This window comes from Schistocerca piceifrons, chromosome 3 (assembly GCF_021461385.2).
Source record: "Schistocerca piceifrons isolate TAMUIC-IGC-003096 chromosome 3, iqSchPice1.1, whole genome shotgun sequence".
NCBI classification, from domain to species: domain Eukaryota; kingdom Metazoa; phylum Arthropoda; class Insecta; order Orthoptera; family Acrididae; genus Schistocerca; species Schistocerca piceifrons.
The window spans coordinates 678,485,295-678,504,269 of NC_060140.1; the positions used below are offsets into that span (position 1 = coordinate 678,485,295).

An 18,975-nucleotide genomic window follows, 5' to 3' on the forward strand; every position below is an offset into this window, starting at 1 on the left:
AATTTCATTTTCCAACTGCTTTACAATAGTTTACAAACTGAAGGCAAAATTGACAGTTTTTGTGAAATGCCAAAAATTGGCACTTTCAGCCCTCTGTTTTTCAAACATACTTTCTGCAAACACTTTTCAACCATTTCCATTAGAAAGCCCACCTAAAAAACTCGATTTGGTTTTGCAACACGAGCATATAAGGCCCGAAAAAACAATGAGAAGGTGAAAGTGCATTGAAATTATTCCACTCTGACCAGGCAGATGTACAATTGTGTAGGTCTGCAGCTTTCATAAGTTTTGTATATGTTTACGTGATACAGTACTCTCTAGAATTATGTACAAGCCTGAATGACGTAGTATCACCACATACGCAGAGCCTGTTATGACATGAGCTGTAACACTCATTGGCGCCTCTTCTGTTAGCGCCATCTCGCGACGCAGCCTGTAGTGTAAGAACAGAGCCGGAGTTGCAGTAGTACCTAGCTTGCTCTTGTATATGATGGAGACACTTAACATTTATAATGTCAACTCTCTTGGATACCTATGTGCTACTTACAACGATTTTGTAAGGCCTGTGTGTTATAGGCAACTATTAATATCACCATTGTTTGCCTTGATGATGTAACCTGTATGTGTCCTAAGATCCGATGATGGGGTTTTAGTTTCGCCGAAACCGGTAATAATGGAATAAACAGAATTCCTGTGATCTTGGCCACCAATTTATTGTTTTACATGTAAAATAACCATTGGGATGGAACAGTGCTCGGAAATCCACTGGTTTCGCTGCCACTTCCCTTAATTTCAAACAACTTGTGTAATGCAGAAAGTTATTACGAGATGAAATTTGTTGCAGTAAGGCATGCAGCCGTATAGTATGGTGACTGCAGGATGATGATTTATTATTATTATTATTATTATTATTATTATTATTATTATTGCTCACAACACAGCTGACACTGCCTGCTGTGAGAACTGCACAGTGCAACATTCAATCGATACGAAGATTCATACCCTCAACAAATCTAAATAATCCATATTAGTTATCAGATTTTGTTCAAATCTGGTACACAGCCTTTCGTTATTAATGTAATGATGCTGTCAAAATTTCAGATTTTTATTGTAGTTCTGGAGATAAAGAGAATTACCTAAAACTCCTAAACCCTACACTTGTTTTTTTAAAACCAAGTTAGGAACAATAACAGATTGACTCTCGTTATTAGAAGCCATTCCAAAGTAGTAGTTGTGGTCTTCAGTCCTGAGACTGGTTTGATGCAGCTCTCCATGCTACTCTATCCTGTGCAAGCTTTTTCATCTCCCAGTACCTACTGCAACCTACATCCTTCTGAATCTGCTTAGTGTATTCATCTCTTGGTCTCCCTCTACGATTTTTACCCTTCACGCTGCCCTCCAATGCTAAATTTGTGATCCCTTGATGCCTCAAAACATGTCCTACCAACCGATCCCTTCTTCTAGTCAAGTTGTGCCACAAACTTCTCTTCTCCCCAATCCTATTCAATACCTACTCGTTAGTTACGTGATCAACCCACCTTATCTTCAGCATTCTTCTGTAACACCACATTTCAAAAGCTTCTATTCTCTTCTTGTCCAAACTAGTTATCGTCCATGTTTCACTTCCATACATGGCTACACTCCATACAAATACTTTCAGAAACGACTTCCTGACACTTAAATCAATACTCGACGTTAACAAATTTCTCTTCTAGCAAAATTCCTTTACTACTTTAAGTGTCTCATTTCCTAATCTAATCCCCTCAGCATCACCCGATTTAATTTGACTACATTCCATTATCCTCGTTTTGCTTTTGTTGATGTTCATCTTATATCCTCCTATGAAGACACTGTCCATTCCGTTCAACTGCTCTTCCAAGTCCTTTGCTGTCTCTGACAGAATTACAATGTCATCGGCGAACCTCAAAGTTTTTACTTCTTCTCCATGAATTTTAATACCTACTCCAAATTTTTCTTTTGTTTCCTTTACTGCTTGCTCAATATACAGATTGAATAACATCGGGGAGAGGCTACAACCCTGTCTCACTCCTTTCCCAACCACTGCTTCCCTTTCATGCCCCTCGACTCTTGTAACTGCCACCTGGTTTCTGTACAAATTGTAAATAGCCTTTCGCTCCCTGTATTTTACCTCTGCCACCTTCAGAATTTGAAAGAGAGTATTCCAGTTAACATTGTCAAAAGCTTTCTCTAAGTCTACAAATGCTAGAAACGTAGGTTTGCCTTTTCTTAATCTTTCTTCTAAGATAAGTCGTAAGGTTAGTATTGCCTCACGTGTTCCAACATTTCTATGAAATCCAAACTGATCTTCCCTAAGGTCCGCTTCTACCAGTTTTTCCATTCGTCTGTGAAGAATTCGCATTAGTATTTTGCAGCCATGACTTATTAAACTGATAGTTCGGTAATTTTCACATCTGTCAACACCTGCTTTCTTTGGGGTTGGAACTATTATATTCTTCTTGAAGTCTGAGGGTATTTCGCCTGTCTCATACATCTTGCTCACCAGATGGTAGAGCTTTGTCATGACTGGCTCTCCCAAGGCCATCAGTAGTTCTAATGGAATGTTGTCTACTCCCGGGGCCTTGTTTCGACTCAGGTCTTTCAGTGCTCTGTCAAACTCTTCACGCAGTATCTTATCTCCCATTTCGTCTTCATCTATATCCTCTTCCATTTCCATAATATTGTCCTCAAGTACATCGCCCTTGTATAAACCCTCTATATACTCCTTCCACCTTTCTGCCTTCCCTTCTTTGCTTAGAACTGGGTTGCCATCTGAGCTCTTGATATTCATACAAGTGGTTCTCTTCTCTCCAAAGGTCTCTTTAATTTTCCCGTAGGCAGTATCTACCTTACAAGCCTCTACATCCTTACATTTGTCCTCTAGCCATCCCTGCTTAGCCATTTTGCACTTCCTGTCAATCTCATTTTTGAGACGTTTGTATTCCTTTTTGCCTGCTTCATTTACTGCATTTTTATATTTTCTCCTTTCATCAATTAAATTCAATATTTCTTCTGTTACCCAAGGATTTCTATTAGCCCTCGTCTTTTTACCTACTTGATCCTCTGCTGCCTTCACTATTTCATCCCTCAGAGCTACCCATTCTTCTTCTACTGTATTTCTTTCCCCCATTCCTGTCAATTCTTCCCTTATGCTCTCCCTGAAACTCTCTACAACCTCTGGTTCTTTCAGTTTATCCAGGTCCCATCTCCTTAAATTCCCACCTTTTTGCGGTTTCTTCAGTTTCAATCTGCAGTTCATAACCAATAGATTGTGGTCAGAATCCACATCTGCCCCTGGAAATGTCTTACAATTTAAAACCTGGTTCCTAAATCTCTGTCTTACCATTATATAATCTATCTGATACCTTTTAGTATCTCCAGGATTCTTCCAGGAATACAACCTTCTTTTATGATTCTTGAACCAAGTGTTAGCTATGATTAAGTTGTGCTCTGTGCAAAATTCTACAAGGCGGCTTCCTCTTTCATTTCTTCCCCCCCAATCCATATTCACCTACTATGTTTCCTTCTCTCCCTTTTCCTACTGATGAATTCCAGTCACCCATGGCTATTACATTTTCGTCTTCCTTCACTACCTGAATAATTTCTTTTATCTCGTCATACATTTCATCTATTTCTTCATCATCTGCAGAGCTAGTTGGCATATAAACTTGTACTACTGTAGTAGGCATGGGCTTTGTGTCTATCTTGGCCACAATAATGCGTTCACTATGCTGTTTGTAGTAGCTAACCCGCACTCCTATTTTTTTTTCATTATTAAACCTACTCCTGCATTACCCCTATTTGATTTTGTATTTATAACCCTGTATTCACCTGACCAAAAGTCTTGTTCCTCCTGCCACCGAACTTCACTAATTCCCACTATATCTAACTTTAACCTATCCATTTCCCTTTTTAAATTTTCTAACTTACCTGCCCGATTAAGGGATCTGACATTCCACGCTCCGATCCGTAGAACGCCAGTTTTCTTTCTCCTGATAACGACGTCCTCTTGAGTAGTCCCCGCCCGGAGATCCGAATGGGGGACTATTTTACCTCCGTAATATTTTACCCAAGAGGACGCCATCATGATTTAATCATACAGTAAAGCTGCATGTCCTTAGGAAAAATTACGACTGTAGTTTCCCCTTGCTTTCAGCCGTTCGCAGTACCAGCACAGCAAGGCCATTTTGGTTAATGTTACAAGGCCAGATCAGTCAATTATCCAGACTTTTGCCCCTGCAACTACTGAAAAGGCTGCTGCCCCTCTTCAGGAACCACATGTTTGTCTCTCTCAACAGATACCCCTCCGTTGTGGTTGCACCTACGGTACGGCCATCTGTATCGCTGAGGCACGCAAGCCTCCCCACCAACGGCAAGGTCCATGGTTCATGGAGGGAAGTTATCAGTGCATATAATTCAATTACTTAGAATTTTCTTTTTAAAACTTTACTCACTGTGAATTATGTAATACAAAAATCGATCAAAATTATTATTTGATTATATTTTGCCATGTGAGTGCGTGAGAACGATCGAGAGAGTGTATGTGGGACATATGTTAAAATTTAATACTTCATTTTTCGTAAAACCTTGTACAAATGAACTGTGGGAAAGTTATGTTGCAACCACGATTCAGGTGACGTATGTTGGTGTGTGCTTGCTTTTGCACAAAAGCAGCCAGAATGGAAGTTAGAGGCGGAATAAGTTTATTTATCAACTTGAAGAATATTTTGCACTTTGTTTATTTTGATTAAACAAGAATTGGAAGTTTTGCTGACATTAATTACTATCAAATTAATGATTGGATAAGGCAAGATTTGCCGCATGAATGATCTGGAAGGAACGTTCTGATCGGTCATTTAGATCAACAGCCAATGTGAATTAAGCTGTTCTCGGGTGAAAAGAGGAGTGGGCATATAGGAGACTACCTCGAGAAGAGTTGCTCGCTAGCCCATCTACGGATAACACAATGTTAGATCGCTCCTTAAAAACACTCTGTAAAATGAGAAAATAGTGAGCTAATTTCGGTTAGAACATATTGTGATTGAAGTCACAGGAGTTATGAACATTTTAATGAAATGTTTGGTGTTTCTAAATCAAATAGTTAGAGAGAGATGAGCATGTGAACTTTCTAGTCGTAGTAACAACTCCGTGTGGCGTGTTTCGTGCTCTGTACGTAATATTTTGGTGAGCACCTCTTATGAAGAAGACCACTGAAATGAACGAATGTTTAACTCGCTAATAGTTATAGATTTGTGACTGGTGGAAAATGAAAATTAGTCGGGTCGAACTTACTAAAATTCTGGTTGCTTTTCGAGTGTTTCAATATGAATAAAAAGCAGAATTAATCTAATTTTAAATGCTTTTCTGCAAGTAGACTGAAGATCCCAAACGCCCAATCTTTTAATTGTGAACTTTCAGGAACTGACTTTCAACTAGAGTTATATGGCCTCTGTGTGGTAGGTATTAGGTGGTGGTTTCATCAATGCTGCTTTACACTGCCTAGCAGTTATCTGCTACCACAGAGTGAAGGGACATCAGCAAGAATCCTATCGAGGTACGTAGACTGAATGATAGTGTTAGCAAAAATGAAGATGACCGACCCCACCCCACCGCACTTGTTGTGTGACATTTTTGCTTAATTATTGGAAGAGTTGGTTGCATGGGCAGAGGACAGTTTAGTGGGCCTTAGACGGTGTGTAGTGGTATGCGGCTGAGGTTCCAAGTCCATCATTGATGGCTTCTGAATGGTTTTGGGGTCAAATGTAGCTTTTGCACTTTTACACTGATCAGTGTATACACTCATTTGATTCTGTGGTCTGGGTTTGTCAGAAGGCTTCACACGCGACAATTGGCTTCTTAAGGGCTGATGCAAAAAAAGTAGTTAATACTGGAGGTTCCATTGCTTTGAAAGCTTTGTAGCTTCACCAAAGGATATGTCACCTAATCAACTCCTGAATTTTTCTTTCCTTGTTGTAAACCCTGAACTTCCTGCTCCATTCTGGGTAAGTCCCAGACAGTTTACAAATTTTGGAGGAAGTGCACAAGAGTCATCCAATTCTTGAGCTGAGCCTCCACAATATCCATATGCAGCATTCCTTTTACACACCATAGTGGTATGACCAAACTTTGATATTTGAAACATCACACTTGGTTGGGAATACACAGTCGAACCTCAAGACTGAGACTGCAAGAATGTGTGCAAGTAACTCTGGAGTGTTGAATGTTAGAATAAATGATGTTTTCCCAACGTGGCATTTATATATATGAGTTGGTTTCATCAATGCTGCTTTACACTGCCTAGCGTGTATCTGCTACCACAGAGTGAAGGGACATCGGCAAGAATCCTATCGAGGTACGTAGACTGAATGATAATGTTAGCAAAAATGAAGATGACCGACCCCACTGCTTGTGTGTGTGTGTGTGTGTGTGTGTGTGTGTGTACCTGTCCCTTTTTCCCCCCAAGGTAAGTCTTTCTGTTCCCGGGATTGGAATGACTCCTTACCATCTCCCTTAAAACCCACATCCTTTCGTCTTTCCCTCTCCTTCCCTCTTTCCTGATGAGGCAACAGTTTGTTGCGAAAGCTTGAATTTTGTGTGTATGTTTGTGTTTGTTTGTGTGTCTGTCGACCTGCCAGCACTTTCATTTGGTAAGTCACATCATCTTTGTTTTTAGATATATTTTTCCTACGTGGTATGTTTCCCTTTATTATATATATCTGAAAACAAAGATTCTGTAACTTACCAAACGAAAGCGTTGGTACATTGATAGAAACAATAACAAAACACAAACACACACACAAATTTCGAGCTTTAGAGACCCAAGGTCGCTTCATCAAGAAAGAGGGAAGGCGAGGGAAAGACGAAAGGAAGTGGGTTTTAAGGGAGAGGGTAAGGAGTCATTCCAATCCCGGGAGCGGAAAGACTTACCTTGGGGGGGAAAAAGGACAGGTATACACACACACACACACACACACACACACACACACACACATATCCATCCACACATATACAGACACAAGCAGACATATGTAGAGGCCTCTCGTGGAATTAATGCATTTATGGACCCAGCAATACCCTCCAATGCCTTGTGAATACAGAAACAAAATACTTTCTCAAAGGTATCCACTGTTCTCTTGATTACAATGTGTTTTGGCAAATTGGCAAACTTGTGTCCTGTTACTGGAATTTTGAGTTTCTCAGGCAGGCTGACCAACTGATATCTCTTTGATGGATGGGCGTAGGTACTACTTGATGGTACACCCCTCCCATCATGGGTACGTGTGAACTGAAGTCAATCCGTATGGATCCCACCAGCTTCTTGGGAAATAAATGTCAACCCAGGCAGAGCTCCATGTGCCTGAGCAAGCTTTGTATAGGGTTATTCAAAAACAGATATCAACTGTTTAGTATTGAAAAATTATGAAAGATAGAAAAATATTGCACATCGTTGGATAGAAGAGGGTTCAAGGTTTTATGTTCGCACAGACACTATACCATACACTCAACATGAGCACCATGTATGGCTTGAGAAACATCGAAACGGTAGCCCATTTCATTCCATACGTGAATCAACAGGTCCCTGTTTATTGAATTGGCAACTTACACATTTCGATCTCAGCTCTGTAAGAGTAGCTGCCACAAGTGGGATACGAAGGCTTTTTTCATGCACCAACACAGAAATAATAACTGCAAGGTGTGAGATCTGGTGACCTGGGGAGTCAAGAGCAAGTAACAAGATCACCTTGTCCATCTCTTCCAAGCCAATGCTGAGGGCTTGTGTCATTAAGATAACACTGCACCTTAACTGAAAGTGCACCTTTGTGAAGTTGAGGGAACGACCAATTTTGTAGCATGTCTATGTATGACATTCTTGTCACAGGTTCCTCAGCAAAAAAGGAAGGCTCAAACTTTTTGAACAGAAACGGTACATAACACACTCATTTCTGGTGAGAGTCATGTTTGAGGAGGACACCATGATTTTGTGATCCCTAAGTTTGTACATTGACAGTTTAGTTTACCCAGTAGATGAAACGTTGATTCACATAAAGATAAGCCATTTGGAGAAGTTCCCTGGAGAACTGAAATGCAAATTTCATACCTTCTATTATGATGATGATGATGATGATTGGTTTGTGGGGAGCTTAACTGCGCTGTTATCAGCACCCATACAAATTCCGAACCTTTGCTCAGCCCAATCTCGCTGCTTTCGTGATGATGATGAAATGATGAAGACAACACAAACACCTAATCATCTTGAGGCAGGTGAAAACTCCTATTATGGTCACTAGGCGGCAATTGCTGCAGTAACTGCAACTTTTAAGGCTTCATCAGCAGGTGTAATTTCAGAACACACCACACCGTTGTTTAAGTACATTGCTTGTCCATCTCGTGGACTTCAGAGGGCTCTGTGTGAACTCATTTCGGATATGCTTGGCATCTTCATCAGACGTGCATGGCCAACCAGTGCTCTTCCCTTTGTTTATACAATCAACTTCCAAGAATTATGTATGCCAGTAATAAATCTTGTGCAAAGGTGGATTCTTGCTGAATTAATGGTGGAATGCAGATTGTAATTTAACAATGGAATGATTTCGGACAAATTCCAATAAAAAATTATCTTGTGGGATAACTGCCATGTTACTACAAATAAACAACAGAACAGCTATGTCAAAACTTCAAACCTTCCTCTATCTAGTGACATGTGCAGTGTGTTTCTAACTTTTATAGTTAGTCTGTAATAAACTGAAATGTGTTCCTTCTTTCTGAATCACCCAGTACAACTGAAAGGTAGGGGGAAGTGTCCCAGAGGCTGCCCACTAGAGACTGTTTTAGCTCAACAGTCGTTCTCCCAATCAGCAGGCAGCACACATTCAGGTCTAGGTTTTTCCTTAAGAGGACTGTTCCTTCCTCACAGCATAGGTAGTGAAGCCAAGGACCCTTCTTTGAAGCACACAATGTTACACTGCCTCTCCTAACAATGGTCCCTGAAGTATGGGTTGGGGTTGTGTTGTTTGGGAGAGGAGACCAAACAGTGAGGTCATCAGTCTCATTGGATTAGGGAAGGAGGTCAGCCGTGCCCTTTCAGAGAAACCATCCTGGCATTTGCCTGGAGCGATTTAGGGAAATCACAGGAAACCTAAATCAGGATGGTCAGATGCGGGATTGAACCATTGTCCTCCCGAATGCGAGTCCAGTGTGCTAACCACTGCACCACCTCGCTTGGTCTCCCTGAAGTATGATCAGAGTTTGTGGTAGAAGAAGTGTGATGGCACAGGCCAGTCCACAGCTTGGGGAACCTGTAGTTGTGGGACACTGTGTATCGGGACCCTCCACTGAGGCCTATCCATACTGGGTGGCCCATGCCACCACTGCCACAGTCCTCACCATCTTCGAGGAACGTAAAACCCTCCCTCCCAGCAGCAAAGGCACCTATGATATGGTGGTGTCCCCTGGGAAAGTCGAAGAATGACTTTATATTCTAAGATCTTGTGTTGGTAGGCCATATCGCACAACATTTCCGGTTTGTCATACACTTACTTACAGAGATATAAAACTCTAATCTCCACATTTTTTCCAAATTGCCATATTTTCAGTCTTACTTCACTTCAAATTATCCATATGAAAATTGTTCATAAATTTTTTTTCTTACTCCACTTAAGAGAGAACAAAAAGTTGTACAAGGTTGCATACTTTTGATTCTTTCATGAAAATATTGCCGGAGATACTGTGTCTCAATGTGGCCAAAAACTCTGGGGTCACTTGTGAAAGCTGTGTTATTGATTCAAACAAATGACTACACCTCTGCAAGTACTAAACTGGTGAGTGTCAAACTTTACTAATGTTTACTAGAAATGTGCAAATGTTTACACAGAATTCCATCAAAGTATGTGATTGTCATGCAGCAAGCTCTAGACCAATTGACATGGAATGATCCTAAAGTCAAACATACAAAACCCAAGATGAAGCATCTTAGTGCATAATGTAAGCCAATGTGGTGTGCTTCATCTACAAATTTTGCCAGATTACTATGTCAAAATTGTCTTTAACTAAGTCAGTGTTAGATCTACAGTACAAAGTTGCATGCAGTCACACATGCACAAACAGAAGAAGCCTGCAAATACTGGTTTTGGGTCTTACATTTTTTGGAATGTAGAGTGGTGTGAAAGACAGCCGAAACATAGCAAGGTCTAAGGTATGTTGAAGGGTGACAGTTTGGTTGAGAGTTGGGATAGCAATATCTGAAGGCTTCAATTAATCCAGCACTATTTGGATCAAACACCAAAAAACTACACAAATCACCAGGGCTGCAGTTGATTAGCTTGGCCACTAACAATAGGTAAATGGGCCACTCCAATGCTGTACAATGAGCAGCCATGCCAGAGGCTAGCATCTCATCGTTACATGAGCACACAGGAATTAGCAAAGATGCAGGAGCACTATCACAGTTTACTCAAGACATTCCTGCACTCTGCCAAAAGACATTTACAGTGGTGCTATTGTGCACAAAATGATATCTGAAAATGAACTGAGTGGTGAAATGGGATTAATCAAAGTGTTTGATACTGCTTGGTCAACTCAACCAAACTGCCCCTTTTAAGGGTATACGGAATGAGTTTTTCGATGAAAAAATCGATTTTTGGGTAAATGCATTTTCGGAAAATTTAGACTCTCCTGTTTAATACCATGCATAAAATATTTGGATGACGTGAATAGAACTATTTTAAATAATTTTTTAAAATAATTTCGACACACGATGTTCCGCACCTTGTATATGAGACGCGAAATGTACCTGACAGACAGCCTTGCCAGAGATATAATTGAGCACAAGAGAGTTAGATTTTCTGTTGGCTACACTGCTAGACAGTTGACAATAGATTCTGCGCCATTTGTATTGTTTCCTTTGTGAGTACATCCATGTCATTGTTGTGAAAGTCGTATGTGGAGAAGTCATTGAGTTTTCTTTCCTTCAACATGCCAAGACCTAGTCTGAAGGTATTTAGAAAGTGTGTACATTGGTGCAAGAAAGTAAAGTGTACTAAAAATTCGTCTGATTCATCTTCATCAGTATCTGATGTCCCAGTAGAGACTAACCTCAACACTAGTAGTGATACATTGAGTGATGCTGCTGCCACTACACCAGAAAGTGCTTCAAGAAGAAAACTAGCTGGAATTGAAGAAGAATACAAGAAACTAAATGCTGGGACTACAAAATATGAGGTAATTAACGTCTCTCTATTATCAGATGTTTTGGAGAACAATGTGTGCTGCAAACAATGTGGAAAATGTGGTGTTTCATTGAAAACAAACTTACATGTAGGACTTGCTTGTGAATTAGAGTTGATGTGCAGTAATTGCAAACACAGTGTTACTTTCTTCAATTCCTCACATGTTACTGCAGATACAGGTAAACTATACGATATAAACATTAGACTGGTTTATGGATTACAGTGTATAGGAAAGGGCAGGGCTGCAGGTGCCATGTTGTGTGGTGTGATGAACCTCCCTCCTCCACCTTCAAAATTTAACAAACACATAATTGCAATAGGCTCTGCTGTAGAAGATGTGGCACAGGAAAACATGAAAGATGCTGTTGAGGAAGCAGTTGAAAATAATAATAGCAGAGACTTGTCCATAGCTTTTGATGGAAGCTGGCAGAAGAGAGGCCACACATCTCTGAATGATGTAGTAACAGCTACAAGTGTGGACACTGGTAAGGTAGTTGATGTGGCAATACTTTCCAAGCATTGCAGATGCAAGGAGAAAATGAAAAATAAACATGAAGAGGAGTGCATGGCAAATTACTATGGGTCAAGTGGTGGTATGGAAGTTGCTGGTGTAAGAAGTATTTATCAACGCTCAGTAAAATGGTACAAAGTTAGATACATAAATTATCTTGGAGATGGTGACTCAAAGGCTTTCAAAGAAATTGAGGAACTGAGACCTTATGGTAATGATGTGAAAATTTCCAAACTGGAGTGTGTTGGCCATGTTCAGAAAAGAATGGGATCAAGACTTCGACGGCTCAAGGCTAGCATGAAAGGCAAGAAATTAAGCGATGGAAAAACTTTAGATGGGAAAAATAGAGTGACAGATGCTACAATAGATCATATTCAGAAGTGCTATGGTCTAGCAATAAGACAGAATACAGCAGATGCAGAATTAATGAGAAGAGCAGCCTGGGCTCTGTTTTTTCATACAGCTTCAAACAATGAGAATCCCCAACATGGGCTATGTCCAAAAGGAGACGATAGTTGGTGCAAGTACAACAGAGGCACGGTAATTAAGGAACAATACAATCACCCTCATCACCTGCCACCTGCCATAATGGATGAAATAAAACCAATATTCCGAGACCTCGCAGATATTAGTCTACTAAAGAAATGTCTTCATGGCCGGACTCAAAATCCAAAAGAGTGTGTGAACCACGTGATATGGAATAGACTACCTAAAACTGTGTTTGTGGGTATAAACACACTTCACTTTGGCATTTATGATGCTGTTTCATCATTCAATCAGGGCAATATAACAAAGTGCAAAGTTCTGCAGAAGTTGGGGCTCTGTGTAGGACTATGAACTGCCGCAGCTATGCTTTGTTTGGACAAGGAACGGCTCAGGTCTTCAGATAATGCCATAAAAGTATATTCAAAGATGGCTAGACAGCATAGCAGAGCCATCAAGAGGAAGCTGTTGGACGATTCTGATGATACAAGCTATGGAGCAGGCTTGTACTGAAGTAAAAACTTTGAAACTAATTTCCCGTAACTTTAGTTGTTTTGTGTATAAGGTACATTTTCTCAGGGCCTATTTATAGTAGAAAGATGAAATTTTCTGTAGTTGTTTGTTAAGACCTTCTAATATATCTGAATTAAAAGATATGTGGAATTATTTTGTATTAATGGATGTAAATTTTAAAATACTTGTTAAAATGTATAACTTTTTTTAACATTTACAAAAAATAAAATATCTGAAAAACTATACATTATTTTTTCAAAATTAATAATTCAGCATAAAAGCAAAACATATCTCTGCATTCTGTGAAAAAAATCAAGAGTATCGTCCAAATAACAAATGAGAAAATCATCTTAACTTTTAGCTCAATTTAACATTGTAAGCACAGGGCATTCTGTATACCCTTAACCTAAACTAGACCTCGGCTACATTATAGATCAGTATATTACCATGTCTAAAATTATGTATTCGTATTTGTTGGCTTCATCAACTCAACCAAACTTTCACCTCTCAACCTTGCTTGGACCTCAGGCTATGTTAATGATTAGTTTGCCACTTCAACCTACATTCCAAAAACCAACATAGGCACAAAAGAAACTATCAGTGTTCTTTTTGAACACATATGACATCAAACACCTCATCAATTTACAGGATGAAGCTGACACCCAGTGTCAGAAGGTTCATATGAGCTCTCGAATGAACTTACATGGGCTCCACCGGTCACACTTAAAGTGGAAGAGTTAATTAACATTTTTAAAATGACCACACATTATGTATACTTATCCCCAGCCTTAGACATTTTACTTATGTGTCAGACCACAACAACAGAGTCTTCTGATGAGCAATAACACACCTAATAAATGTACATCCACTACGATTAAGTCAATCCCTTTTCTAGGAAACATATCAGAACATAAACACACATTTCATCCACTGTCGTCTGCATACTTATGGTCTGCGGGGAGATGTCTTTCATTGAATAATGTTTATGTAGGATGAACAGCACCTTCCAGGTTATTATGTACATAGCCATTTTCAGCACACCAAAGGAAACCACAAGCAGGGTACATTAAGGCATTTGATTGCTTCCATACAAATCTCAACTTCCAACAACCATATTTTGGTTGTTGCAGCTTTCCTGGTGGACGTTCTGTAACCCTTCATCCCACCTGTAACTGTGCCTGGCTAACTCAGGGAGTACTATAATGGACATGGCCCCAAACTTGATACTTCAATACTATGTACTGCATGTGAAATAATGCCAAGAGGCATGTGTACACATTGGATTCTACCGCACGTAATCACTATGTTTAAAAGTCATGGATCGATGTGGTTCCACAATGACTTTCTATACTTTAGCACGATTCCATTATCAACTTCATATAGAACGTGGATTCGTAGTGCTTGAACATTCCGTAACGTTACGACTGACCTAAGTCACACCAAATCGTACATAAAAAGATGCTTTCGAGATATTTTTATTGCGCTGTTGACACGAAACGACATATTTTCGACGCTAACATGTTTAAATACGAAAACGAATTATGAGTAGTGTGTACTGAAGTGCGAAAGCTTACCTTATTTCTACTTCACTTTTATCGCTTGCCGCTTCATGAAGAACTTCTCCAATTGCATCGTACAGTTCTGTGCCATCTTCGAAATCGTCTGCACTGCTTGACAAAATTCCTGGATGGGGATTAAAAATGAGAAAATACAAATCAACAGTAAGATTACCGAGCACAAAATCAGTTTTTCAAAGTCCATTGTACCGTATTGGCCTAAGTTTAAGGTAAGTTAAGTGATCGATTCAGATTAGGCAGGTTTATTTTATATATTACATACTTCACTATTATATACGATTTCCAAAATTCAAATGAGTAAAAAAACTCTTGCTATATAGAAACAATAGTTCTGTGCAGCTAAATTGATTGCAAAACAATATTACATTATGTACTCTTATTCAGTACACTACCTTCCACATACTGATACAACTCGTCATCAATTGTCGGGAATTGAGATTTAATATATTCACCGCTGGTTGCTGCCATTATTCCATTAATACTATTTCTCGTACCCGCAATCCCTCACGGCTTTTGACAACACTCACACTAGCGTAACTTCATCACCATCAAAGACCTTCGCAGGAAATCAACAAAATTGGAGGGTAATTTTTATATTATGGCTGTGCAATTAAGCAAACCAAGTTAACTATGTAATATTGCGCTTTTTAATTGCGTTTTTGGAATTGCGATCTTCAGCGTATTCTTCACGATTGTAAGACTGAATGCAAATGAAACGTTTTATGGTATATGCCAATCGATTAAAAAGTCGGTGGAGATCTCTGAAAAAAACCGCCACGAGATCTTTGCGGTACAGTAACGACACACGTGGAGATCTTTGGTGTGCGGAGTTTGCTAGTGATGGTGCATATACACCGGTGTTTACCGTGAGGAGAAAACTTAAGACATCAACACGAAGAGGTCTATCAGAAATTGTGCGATGGCTGCTGTGGATTTGACTCGCTTCTTGCCTGATATAAGGATTCCATCTCACGGAGATAAGATATACAAAGACGAGTGCGTGTTCTCCTTTGATACTCCAGTGAGTAATTTCGCGCTCTGTGTATGCCACACTCTTCAACTTGTTCTCTGTGACATTTTGCACATTTCAGCGCGTTGCAAATATATGTTGAACAAGTAACGAGCACATTTACATTTGTGGAAGTAGCCTAAATAGTGGAAAGTATGTAAACGTGCCATTCACTTGAGTGCTCAATATGATATGCCATTAAAAAAAGGAAGTCTTCCTTTTCCATGAAACATTTTCTTTTTACTCGTACCAAACAGAAGTATTTCGTTTTTATGAAAGGACCATTATTAAAGTAAAAAGTTTTCGGGATTTATTCTTGTATTAGGTGGTCCTGATGTTTGTAAGCACTGTCATAATTTACAGTAGGAGTGTCTTATTTGGCTTTCGTGGCTATGAACTTCAATTTTCCCTGTACTAGCAAGACAGATAAGGTTGCGAACACTTTAAAATACATTCCATTGCATGTACTACAAATCTGAACCTTCAAATATTGTTAAGTCATGTTTTGCGAGACACTGTTCGCTTTTCTCCTTGTAACAAGCCTTTTGCACAGTGTGAAGTATACTGTAGGGTAATTTACATATTGTACTACTACTGTTAAGGGATAAGTTGAAGAAAGACAAACATACATTTAGGCCTTTAGCATTTGTAGCTGTAGAGACAGCCTTTGACAGTGTCAACTGACCTACACACATTAAAATTTTGAAGGTAGCATGGATGAAATACAGGAGAGTGAAAGGTTATTTACTACTTGTACATCAACCAGACTGCAGCTGCAAAGTTAAGAGTCAAAGGACATGAAAGGGAAGCAGTAGTTGAGAATGTAGTTAATTCGTCTCATAATGTACAGTGACAAATCAAAGATTTTTGTACTGGAAACACGTCAGATGTCAAGGGAGTGACACGGTTGTAGCTTATCCCAAATGTTATTCAGTCTGTACTTTGAGCAAGGTCAATAGAGGTGTTACTGAATTCTCAAACCTATGAGAGATTATGTTCACTGCCATTGATACCAGTTACCAGGGAGCTTGTCAGTTATAACAAACAGAGCATTGCACTGTTGGAACAATTTACGGCATCTGCCTCTTACAATTCAGGAGCCGTTCCCTTAAATTGTTGGTGGTTGCTGATACCAGTGTTGAGAACTCGTTTGAGATGGATGCATTTCAGGCATTTGGATTTTCTATCACCAACACAGTTCACCCTTTGTCCAATCAGGTACCATATTCTTAATTGGAAACATTACACAAGGAGTTTTTGGACTTGTTTTCTGAATACATAGGGTGTGCTTAGAATTTTTCTGCCAGTTTTTGCCATGCACATCCTATTCCTGTCACCCTGAAAGATCAAGTGAAAGCATAATTGAACAGACTTCAATCTCTAGGGGTGGTGCAACCTGTTACGGTTAGTGAATGGTTGTCTCCACTGGTTATAGTTTGGAACACATCAGGAAAAGTTTACTGCTGTGGTGACTTCAGTACCACTGTCAATGTGCAGTCAATCATGTACACGTGTCCTCTCCCACACTAGGAGGAACTATTGGTGAAAATATTGGTTGGCCAATACTTTCCTAAAATTGATTTTTCTGAAGTGTATCTGCAGGTTCCTGTGGACGAAGAGTCTCAGTGAGTTCTGGTTTTGAATACTCTTTTTGGCCTCTGTCAATATTTGCACCTTCCTTTTGGTGTGGCTAACACCCCTGCTATTGTCCAGTGATTTTTAAAGCGATTGACTATGTCTGTTCCAGATTGCATTTATTATCTCAATGATGTTGTCTCGGACTTCTCCACAGCCAATCACGTCAAAAATTTGCACACTATGTTTTCTGTCGTACAGTCTGCAGGATTTCGGTGTAACCTTGTGAAATCTCAGTGTTTTTCCAACCTTCTGTTGTTTATTTGGGGTTTGAGGACTTGCTGGATTGGCTTCACTCTCTGCCAGCCCAAATCTCTGCTGTTATGTCCATGCCTCGCCCCTCATCCTTGAAGAAGCTTCAGGCCTTCCTAGGGAAGGTAGCGTACTTCCATAAATTGCTGCCAAGGGCAGCCACATTGGCCCCCCCTTTTTTCCAGTTTTTCAATTTGGTCTTACCTTTTATGCCTTAACTGTGTGTCTTTGCTCATCATTTGATTCCCTTGACTAGATCTGTCCACTTTTAGCAGACCCTTTTTCTCCTGTGACTCACTTCAGAATCATAAGACTGCTGACCTCACCATTTGGTGCCATATCCCCCCTCAATTAATCAGCCAATCAGTTTTTCACTCAGCCTTTCCATTGGATGATTTTCTTGGTGCTGATCATGCTTGGTTTTGGTTGGTTGGTTGGTTTGGAGGGAGGAGACCAGACAGCGAGGTCATCAGTCTCATCGGACCAGGGAAGGATGACGAAGGAAGTTGGTCATGCCCTTTCAAAGGAACCATCCCAGCATTCGCCTGAAGGGATTTAGGGAAATCACGGAAAACCTAAATCAGGATGGCCAGATACGGGATTGAACCGGCATCCTCCCAAATGGTTTTGAATTGTGATTTTGAATGTTTTTTTCTGGCATTTCATACAACTTTTCATCCAGCATTACATGGTCCTCGTTGTTGGGTTTGTGTATCTTTCTTCTTCCAAACTGTACACACCGAGCGAGGTGGCACAGTGGTTAGCACACTGGACTTGCATTTGGGAGCACGGCAGTTCAATCCCGGGTCCAACCATCCTGATTTAGGTTTTCTGTGATTTCCCTAAATCACTCCAGGCAAATGCCGGGATGGTTCCGTTGAAAGGGCACAGCCAACTTACTCCCTAATCCGATGAGACCGATGACCTCGCTGTTTGGTCTCTTCCCCCGAACCAACCCAACCCATCGTCGTCCAAACTGTACAGAAGTGCAGACTGTGTGTAAGGTTGCCCAGTGTGGTATACATTCAGTTTTTTGTGCTTTTCTATCTTTGCATCATTCCTTTCTGGCAAAAGTAACACACCCAGAACCCAGCACAGTAGCCATCCTGTTGCGGTGGAGTCTAGTACCTGTACTGTGATAGCCCCCCTTGACCATGCAGGGATCACAATATTGGTGCCTGAGCTGCAAATTCCTTGTGTATGCGAAGTAGTATGTGCCCATCATGGCTGGGGCATGGAGACTCCAGGCAACAGTTAACCGGTCAGGTAGTTGGAAAGCCCTTGTTTGAACGGAGAAACACCAAGATGCAGATGACTCGCGAATGGAATGGATTAAACTTTTGTCTACTGGGAGCCTCAAGGCCCCAGAAATCTCTCCACCGCAACAGGATGGCTACTGTGTTGGGTTCTGGGTGTGTTACTTTTGCCAGAAAGGAATGATGCAAACAGTTGCTACAATGTGTAGATAGATAATTCCAAATTGTTTGTTTTTCTGGCTATGCTGTGGGAGGTGCCTAAGGCTGAGATACAAGGAGAGAGATACTCCCCACAATACTTAGTTTGCACTAGGATTGACAGGGATTCCTTTTTGACCACAAAGCCATTATTCTTTACTGAACAACTCTATGGACAGATTTTGGAAAGTAGCTGCAATTTCAAAAGTGAAAAGTGAATCATTTCTGATTAGAAGGATATCCCCTGCTCGGTCGTGTGCACTCCTCACCAGTGGCAATCTGGTTGACATTCCTCACC

The 18,975-nt window shown here is 40.3% G+C and overlaps 2 protein-coding genes across 2 annotated transcripts in view; one reads left to right on the plus strand and one right to left on the minus strand.

Moving 5' to 3' along the window:
* LOC124790069 (ATP-binding cassette sub-family F member 3) overlaps window positions 1–14,875 on the minus strand; it is a 145,578-nt gene extending 130,703 nt beyond the window's left edge. Inside the window, exons 1-2 of the mRNA XM_047257634.1 lie at window positions 14,720–14,875; window positions 14,325–14,433 (exon numbers count right to left, since the gene is read on the minus strand). Of these exons, the coding sequence (XP_047113590.1) occupies window positions 14,325–14,433; window positions 14,720–14,795 (185 nt within the window). The 5' untranslated portion in view covers window positions 14,796–14,875. The remainder of the gene's footprint in view (window positions 1–14,324; window positions 14,434–14,719) is intronic.
* A 257-nt stretch (window positions 14,876–15,132) lies between these two features.
* Window positions 15,133–18,975, plus strand: part of LOC124790068 (ubiquitin carboxyl-terminal hydrolase 5) — a 160,033-nt gene continuing 156,190 nt past the window's right edge. The window contains exon 1 of the mRNA XM_047257633.1: window positions 15,133–15,348. Coding sequence (XP_047113589.1) covers window positions 15,247–15,348 — 102 coding nt within the window. The 5' untranslated portion in view covers window positions 15,133–15,246. The remainder of the gene's footprint in view (window positions 15,349–18,975) is intronic.